The sequence below is a fragment of the Mus caroli genome, unplaced genomic scaffold (genome assembly GCF_978045245.1).
Source record: "Mus caroli unplaced genomic scaffold, Mus_caroli_1 scaffold_20, whole genome shotgun sequence".
Taxonomy (NCBI): Eukaryota; Metazoa; Chordata; class Mammalia; order Rodentia; family Muridae; genus Mus; species Mus caroli.
In genome coordinates, this window is record NW_028227275.1 from 57,533,044 (window position 1) to 57,541,992 (window position 8,949).

Genomic DNA, 8,949 nt, shown 5'->3' on the forward strand with positions numbered 1-8,949 from the left:
GACTCCGTGAACACCTGCTACTGAACTCTAAGCAATGTTTTGGCCCAGGTTGCCTTGGTGCCTGCTACGTCTATTTTTTTTTTCCATAAGTGATGTAATACTGTTGTATCTTATTCATGTTGTAAGTCCTTTGTAGAGTACCTGGACTTGTCTAGCATGTGCAAGGCCTGAGGTTCCAGCTCCGGCTCTGAAAGGAACATTGAAGTAGGCTTGGTGTCATAAACCTATAATTCCAGTGCCTGAAATTCCTGCACTCAGGAGTCTGGACACAGGAGGATCAGAAGTTCAGGGTCATCTCCTGTCTGGGCTACATAAGACCCTGTTCTCACACTACCCCTTCAACTCTCAAAACAAAACAAAAAACCCGGGGGCAGGGGATTGAAGAGGTGGGATGACATTAAAGGATAATTTTTTTTTTTTTTTTTTTTTTTTTTTTTTTTTTTTTTTTTTTTTTTTTTGGTTTTTCGAGACAGGGTTTCTCTGTGTAGCCCTGGCTGTCCTGGAACTCACTTTGTAGACCAGGCTGGCCTCAAACTCAGAAATCCGCCTGCCTCTGCCTCCCGAGTGCTGGGATTAAAGGCGTGCGCCACCACGCCCGGCTTAAAGGATAATTATTATTGGAACCATAAATTGGTTTTACTTGCAAGTAACCTCAAAACTGAAGGTGGCCTGTCATCTTCAATTTGGGCCAGCCAGGGAATCAATACACCCAGCATCCTGTGGATGGGAGGAGTTCGAGGCTCGGGCACTAGGGCAAGCAGGAAGAACCTCACAGAGGAAGGGGAGAGTCCCCCCACCAGGGAGGGGCCCCCAGCAGGCTGCTGAAGCTGAGACTGAGGAGGAAGTGAGAGGAGGAGGTGAGGTGCTGCAAGGAGGTGAGCGGGGCTGCTGGGGTAGGGGCCAGGCTTGGGGCTGGGGCTCTGCACAGAGACTTGGTCTCAGGGTCTACCCGACTCCCCAGCAAAAGAGGGGGCTTAGTCCCCTGTGACTGAGGACTGGTGGCTGGAATCCCCAGCCTAAGTCTTGGCTGTTCACACTGGCTCTCTGTATGTCTTGCAGCCAGTGACACTGGGGTCTAGGGCAGAATGGCCCAGGCCCTGGGAGAGGACTTGTTATCAGAACTACAAGATGATTCTAGCTCCCTCGGGTCTGACTCAGAGCTGAGTGGGTCCAGTCCATATCGCCAGGCTGACCGTTATGGCTTCATTGGGGGCAACTCAGGTGAACTGAGGTGAGTGAGTAGGGGAGTGAGTAGGGTCCAGAGACTGAGGACACTAGCCCAGAACTCAGCTGGTGTCACTGCTCGGTTCCGCGGGGTGGGGGTGGGGTGGGGGTGGGGCGGGGTGGGGTGGGGGTGGGGTGGGGGTGTGCTTTATCTCTTTATCCTCTGAGGATCTGCACCTTCCCCTAAAGCTGAACATCTTTTCCCTTTTAATCTCTGGTCCAAGAACCCCCGATGGAAATTTGGATGTCTTCTATCCTCTTCTCCAGGTTTCCCTTACACAGTTAATCACAGACAGAAACTTGACACATCGCACAGCAGATTAGAAACAGAAGCAGGTTCAGACTCAGGGCTTCTTCAGGCTTCCAGGCCAGGGCACTATCCACCTAGCTTCCCCTATGAGTTAGCTCTGTCTCTGTTTTAGGGGACAGCCAAACAGACCTACCCTAAATATACACCTCCTCATCCCATTAGTCTTTCCAGCTTCCATCCCTTTATCCCTTTTTTTTTTTTTTTTTCAAGACAGTGTTTCTCTGTATAGCCCTGGCTGTCCTGGAACTCACTCTGTAAACCAAGCTGGCCTCAAACTCAGAAATCTGCCTGTCTCTGCCTCCCAAGTGCTGGGATTAAAGGCATGTGCCACCACGCCCGTCCAGTTTCTATCCCTATTGAAACCCAAATCCCTTCCTTTAATTTTGATACTGTGTCTGTTGTGTGGTGCCTCCAGGCTTTGTCAACCCTCTGCAGACCTCATCCGCCAGCGAGAGATGAAATGGGTGGAAATGACGTTACACTGGGAGAAGACCATGTCCCGACGATACAAGAAGGTAAGGAAAAAGAGGTGTACATACACTGGTTCCCAAAGTTCTCAGTCCCCCTGCTTCTGCTTCCCAAGTGGCCTCTTGACCAAAGAAAAGCTGTGCTTAGACCTGGGCAATGGTGGTGCACGCACGCCTTTGATCCCAGCACTTGGGAGGCAGAGGCAGGCGGATTTCTGAGTTCAAGGCCAGCCTGGTCTACAGAGTGAGTTCCAGGATAGCCAGGGCTACACAGAGAAACCCTGTCTTAAAGGGAAAAAAAAGGCAAAGGCAGGCAGATCTCTATGAGTTGGAGGCCAGCCTGGTCTACAGAGTAAATTCCATGACAGCTAGGGCTACACAAAGAAACCCTGTATCCAAAAACCAAAAAAAGGAAGGAAGGAAGGAAGGAAGGAAGGAAGGAAGGAAGGAAGGAAGGAAAAGAACAAAAGAAAGAAGCAAGCAAGCTGTGCATGAGTACCTATGACCTGCAGGAGAGCAGGAGAAGTAACCCCAATGCATCTTGACCTCACCCACAGGTAAAGATACAGTGCCGCAAGGGCATCCCCTCAGCCCTACGCGCCCGGTGTTGGCCCCTACTGTGTGGGGCCCAGATGTGTCAGAAGAACAACCCTGGCACCTATCAGGTAAGAAAGTTGGCAGGATCTTTACTACCCCTTCTCAGAGCTCCCTGCCATCTGACCCTCCATATCTCCCTTCCTCCCACCAACAGGAGCTGGCAGCAGCCCCTGGGGACCCGCAGTGGATGGAGACCATTGGCAGAGACTTGCACCGTCAGTTTCCTCTACATGAGATGTTTGTGTCACCCCAGGGACACGGGTACGAGGCCAGGGATACCCATGCTCCTCATGCTAGATTCTTTAGTTCTACTTTTACATCCTTGGACGAGGGAGTCTCTGGCCTGGGCAGAGGCCACGGAGGGAGGGCAGGCAGGGATGCCTGGGAGGCTAGCCTTAATGAGCTCTTTTGGCACAGGCAGCAGGGGCTGCTGCAGGTTCTCAAGGCCTACACCCTGTACCGGCCAGAGCAGGGATACTGCCAGGCTCAGGGACCTGTAGCTGCTGTGCTGCTCATGCATCTGCCCCCAGAGGTGAGTGACCTTGACCCTGCTCTGAGACCCTCAATCCCTAGTGATCTGAGACACACACCCCCAACCCCAACCCCAGGTACTGGACCTCAGAAATCTGTGTCCCTTTACTTCAGGCACTGTTCTTATGGCCAAAGCCTCATGCCCACCAGTCTCAGTAGCCATTAAATTTGTTATTCTTGATCCTGATTTCATCGCAGTGATCAGGAGTCTGGAACGCTTTCCCTTTAACATCTTGTACGTTGACCCTGAATTCTGTGCCAAGGCCAGACTTGCTAGGAGCACCCCTCACCTTGGCGTTCCCTATCTCTCACTTGTGGCACTGGGGATCTGGAGCGCTATGGCCTTGGCCCCGGGAGGGCGTGGGGGGTACCTAAATGACCCTAGGATTCTGGGATATAAACTCTGAAAACCTCCCAACTTTTGCCTTATGGCCCTCAAATAAAGAACCCCAGGCCCTGTGATTTCCAACTTCTCACCTCCAGGATAGGGCAGGGTGGAAGTGGCATGAATGCAGGCCCCTGTGCCTGTCCCCATCCCTCCTCCCACTCTGTGGACAGTTCCTGAATGAGTACTCACTGGCCTGTGCCCTGCCCTCAGGAGGCCTTCTGGTGCTTGGTGCAGATCTGCGAGGTCTACCTCCCTGGCTACTATGGGCCCCACATGGTGAGAGGCTGGGTCGGGAGGTGGAAGATGGACGGTGGGGTATCTGCAGCTTGGGGTCTGGGAGTGGAGGTCTGCAGCATGGCTAGTCAGACTGATAAGGAGCCTGGCTGTAGAAGGCCGTACAGCTGGATGCTGAAGTGTTCATGGTCCTTCTGCGGCGGCTGCTCCCACGTGTGCACAAGCACCTGCAGCAGGTAGGCGTCGGCCCCCTGCTCTACCTGCCCGAGTGGTTCCTGTGCCTCTTCACTCGGTCGCTGCCCTTCCCCACAGTACTGCGCGTCTGGGATGCCTTCCTCAGTGAGGGTAAGTGGGGCTGAGGGGCTGGCTCACATTTGTGAATCTGCAGAGCTTGTTGTTCCCACTATCAGCCCTTTTGGGACCTTCTGTCACGTGGACCTGAGTGTGTCTGTGGAGAAAGCAGACCATCTCCTGGGCACAGTCTCAGAATGATGAATGAGGGCCTCCACGTTGTCACAAACACCACTGTGGGAGGCTGAGAGCAAGGCTAGGAAAGTCCCTGATGGGTTTGGGGTCTGTGTGCAGGAACTGGGTTGGTCAAAGCACATATCGTGGAATGTGAGGCTCGGGGCATGCAAGGTTTAGTTAGGCGTGGTCCCTAGCCATAGGAGGTTCTCCTCCTCAGGGCCTTGTGCTCTTGACTCTTCCTAAGGAGTCTGCCCCACGAAGCTGCCTCTGACAGCTAGCTTGTGAAACTTTCATTGGTGGAGGTGGGGCTAGGAGGTGACAGTACCTAAATTAAGAAGATATTTATAGAATGTCATGAGTGCCATGAAGAAAATAAATCAAGGGATGTGACAGTGTCAGGAGAGCAGCAGGAGGTGGTTGCTGTTTGTAAAGAAGTTCTGGCTGCTCTATGGAGGAGGTAAACTAGAAGGCAAGCAGGTGGAGGGTAGAGGCCAGGAAGACCAGGCCACAGCCAGCTCAGTGACTCTTGGGAGGAAGGACATGGAAAGGTAAAGGGTAGGAAAAGGGATGGGGGCGTGCTGAGAGTGGAAGGAGTATCAGAGCAGAGCCAAGTTGGACTCTGGATCTTCAGGGCTCAGCTTCATGCTGCCCACATGTCTAGAGATCGTTCCTACAGTCAGGTTCAAGTTAGGGCTGGTAATGTGCTAGCTCAGTTGGTAGAATGCTTGCAATAAACACCAATAAGTCCTGGGTCCAATCTCCAGCACTACATCACATTGGTCATGGGGGCCCATGCCTGCAATCACAGCACTTGGAAGACAGTAGCAAGAGAGCAGAGGTTTATGATCCTCCTTGGCCACACAGTGAATTTGAGGCCAACCTGGGCTACATGAGATCTGTCTCCAGAACTTAAAAAATAAGCAAGAAAATCATGTGCCAAGTATCCAAAGCATGCGTGTCACCTCCCCCTCTAGCCTCAGACCCCAGAGGGAGGGCTGATCATGGCGGTCCATCTGATCCCTGTCCTCTGTACCTGGGAACAAGCACTGCACAGGCTCTCTTTAATGATGACATTGTCGGTGGCAATTGTTCCTTTATAAGTTACAGTTGTCACTAGGTCTCCCTGGCATGCTAGCTGCTCTTATCAGTTTAGAGGATGCCAGAAAGGGATTGTGAAGTCCTAGGATTGGCAAGGGTTAGTGTGTGCATGTGTCTCGGTGTCTCTGTGTGTTTGTGTGTGTTTGCCTGTGTGTACATGAGTGCCATGTTTTTGCTGTAGGAAGAAAAGTTCTGCATTAGAACCTTTCTAGAATCAGAAGGTGGTGGATTCAAGATGGAAAGTACTTAATAGGCACCGACCCATGTACTCCTCAAAGAAACAAGATGCTGAGGTCAGAGAAGGCTTGGCATAAGATTGTTAGCAGCCCCTGGCTCCTGGTTAGCTACCCTTCTTAGAAGTGTCTGCCATCCTGAGACAGGCTTGGCTCCTTCAGTATCCTGTGCTCTCAAATTGTAGTATTCCTTCTAAGCATCATAATTCATACTTAAAATTCCAGTGCAGAGGCTGAGACAGGAGGATTGCTGTGAGTTCAAGGTAAGGCTGGGTCACATAGTTCCAGGCCATCATGGCCTGCAGGGTGAGCCACTATCTCAAGAAAACTAAAAGCCAGGTGTATGAGCTGGTGAGGTGGCTCAGTGGGCAAGGGTGCTTGCCCCCAAGCCTGATGACTTGAGTTTGATCTCCAGATCTCACATGGTAGAAGAAAAGAATTGAATCCTACAAGAGATTTTGTGACCTTCGCACGTGATTTGGCAGGCACATAGTACACACACACACACACACACACACACACACACCCTAAATAGCCAGGCGTGATGGCCCCACCTGTAATCCCAGAACTCAGGAGGCAGAGGCTGGAGAATTGCTGCAAGTTCAAGGCCAATTTGCACTACACGAGAATTCCAAGGCAGCCTAAGCTACAAAGTAAAACTATCTCAAAACAAAACAAAAACATAACAAAACACCAAGCCACTTGTGATGCCACATGCCTGCTATCCAGCTCTCTAGTGGAAGAGAAAGGAGGCTCTGGCAGGTCAAGGTCATTCTCAGCTATGTAGGCAGATGGAGGTCTGTTTACATGAGACCCTGTCTCAAAAAATAAGCAGGTTACAGTCATTGGCCATTTTTCCATGCCTCTGTTGGGTGAAGCGAGCTGCAGAGAGGTAGAAGGAGCGTGGCTGAGGGCTGATTCAGCTGAATAACTGAGGGGGGAGGGCTCAGGCTGGTTTCCTGTGAGCTACTCCCTTCCCTGCAGGGGCTAAGGTACTGTTCCGCGTGGGGCTGACACTGATGCGCCTGGCACTGGGCACTGTAGAACAGCGCACAGCATGCCCAGGGCTCCTGGAGACATTGGGGGCCCTACGAGCCATTCCCCCTACCCAGCTGCAGGAAGAGATCTTCATGTCCCAGGTGGGTATCTCTCTTAGCAATCCTCAATGGCCTTGCCCCATGCTGCATAGCTCGGAAGACTAAGCCTGGGTAAGAGTAAGATGTAGTTCCTGTGCTCTGAGCTGCAGAAAATGTGAGAACCCCAGGCCTCAACTGTCTTCCTTTAGGTCTCCGCAAAGCTGTGTCTCAGCCCTCAGCCACTTCCTGGGGTTGTGTACTGCCTGCCCCATGGGGACCTCAAGGCTTCCTTCTTCCTGACACCCCAGTCCAGGCAAAGTTAACATCAACTGTTCCCCACAGGTGCACAGTGTAACCCTGTCTGAGCGAGACCTGCAACGGGAAATCAGGATCCAGCTAGCCCAGCTTTCCAAGTCACTCCCTGGACCAGCCCCTCTGCCACAGGCCCGCCTTCCTGGGGCCCAAGCCATCTTCGAGTCCCAGCAGCTGGCAGGGGTTCGCGAAAGCACCAAACCTGAGATACCTCGAATTGTGGTGCAGCCCCCAGAGGAACCCAAGCCACCACGGCGCAAGCCACAGACCCGGGGTAAAACTTTCCATGGACTCCTGATAAGGGCCAGGGGACCCCCTATTGAGGGCCCCTCCAGGTCCCAACGAGGCTCTGCCTCTTTCCTGGACACCCGATTCTAAGTGCACCATACACTTAGTGCCACCATATCTCAATCATCTGAGCAGTGATGCCAGCCCCAGGAATATATACTCTATTGCTGGGCTATGTGACTCTGCTGTTTCCAGCAAGGACCACCTTGAGGAGTGGAGTGTCTCCTCACTTTAAGGACTGTATCAGGCACAAAGATAAAGAAAGAAGGATTGTTGAGTGGAGCTTGTGGGGAGCTGTTTGGTGCTTGCCATTGCCAGCATCAAAGCCAGCACTGAAGGATTGTGGGAATGAAGCCTATGGCTGAGATATGGTTCCCCATGGGCTTCTTGCAAGGGAATCCTCAAATAAAGCCTGACTGAGAAGATAACTAGATAAAGTTGGATCAAATATTCATCCACTCTCCACCCTGGACTTATTGTTGTGTTCTCTCCTGCCTGCATCCACCCTTTCTGTCCTTGTCCCACATGGGACACACCAAGGCTGCCCATTGGCTACTGCGTAAGGTGTTTACAGGGAAAGGGAGCCTGCCTGTAGTAAGCCAGGTTGCGCCAGCCTCTAGGGTACAGGTCAGACTTCTCTACCTTCCAGAGGAAGGCTCCCCAGTGACAGCTGAGTCCCAGAGAGGCACTTCAACCTCCCATTGCCTCCCCTAGATGGCTCATGGCTCCCTTCGGTGGGGGACTTTAAACCATGTTGGCCTCCCTAACCATGTTCCTGCTCCCATCTGTCAAAGAGAGCCAGAGAAGAACAAAGGCCTAGTGTGCTCAGGACAAAGGAGAAAGGTCCTGCTGGCCCTTGTTCTTCCCTAGGCCCTTGGGACCGCCACCATAGAAACCCTCTCCCACACTCACTAATTGCTCCTGTGGGTGCCTAGGGTGCCTGGGATATGAGCCATTGCCAAGGCAGCAGGGCTAGATGTGATGCTAGCTCGTCTCTGCAGAGTTGAGACCTAGTTGCTCTCTGACTCCCTGGGTAGCTTCCCAGCGCCGGAAGGTGGGAGCAAGGCAAGAGCAGGGAAGCAGTATTTGGAGGCCCTTCTTTCCATGGGAGTCATGCAGTGGTGGAGGCAACAGAAGTGGACTGAGCAGAGCAAAGGTGAAGAGGGAGATGCTCCACCGGAGGAGAAAGGGGCAGTGCTGAGCCAGAGAGAGACCAGAATTTCCACTCCTATGCCTAAGGAAGGAAGGAAGGGGCACATGTTACAATGTTCTGAGACAATGGGCTAAGACCTGCTATTCTTCATGGCTCACCAGCCTGTCTTTTTAATTTTTTATTTTTTAATATGATTTCTCCCCATGTAATTATTTTTATTTTTTTAATACAATTTTTAATATGTGTAAGATACAGATCAGAGGCCAGTGTATCCTTGAAGGTGTGATTACACTACCCTGCTCAGGACAAGTCCCTGGTATCAGTTCCTTGTGGTACAATGTTGCAGAAAGAGCTGGTGTGCAAAGGTGTGCTGGTGTGCCAGCATACACACTTAGCCATAATAGATGTGGAGCCACTGTAGGAAAGTCCTATCACTGTTGGGACTTTGGCATGGTCCCCTATTAAAATCTGGATCTGGAATGTTCTAGTCACAGGGCTATAGAAATGCCTTCTGTGAGCCAAGCCAGGGGATATACACCTGTAATCCAAGCTTCTAGGAGCTGGGAGCAA

General features: G+C 51.9%; 1 protein-coding gene across 2 annotated transcripts; it reads left to right on the forward strand.

Moving 5' to 3' along the window:
- The first annotated feature begins 675 nt into the window (after window positions 1–675).
- Tbc1d10c (TBC1 domain family member 10C) lies at window positions 676–7,659 on the forward strand. 2 transcript variants are annotated; one of them, XM_021152092.3, is made up of 10 exons: window positions 676–875; window positions 1,060–1,231; window positions 1,950–2,049; window positions 2,559–2,666; window positions 2,753–2,859; window positions 3,016–3,130; window positions 3,728–3,793; window positions 3,907–4,096; window positions 6,535–6,689; window positions 6,969–7,659. In XM_021152092.3, exons 2-10 carry the CDS (start codon window positions 1,086–1,088, stop codon window positions 7,314–7,316), a joined length of 1,335 nt encoding a protein of 444 aa, XP_021007751.1. In that variant the 5' UTR covers window positions 676–875; window positions 1,060–1,085; the 3' UTR covers window positions 7,317–7,659. The 2 variants fall into 2 exon arrangements, with proteins under 2 accessions (XP_021007751.1, XP_085690122.1); XM_085833996.1 differs by having other exon boundaries at window positions 676–857.
- The last annotated feature ends 1,290 nt before the right edge of the window (window positions 7,660–8,949 follow it).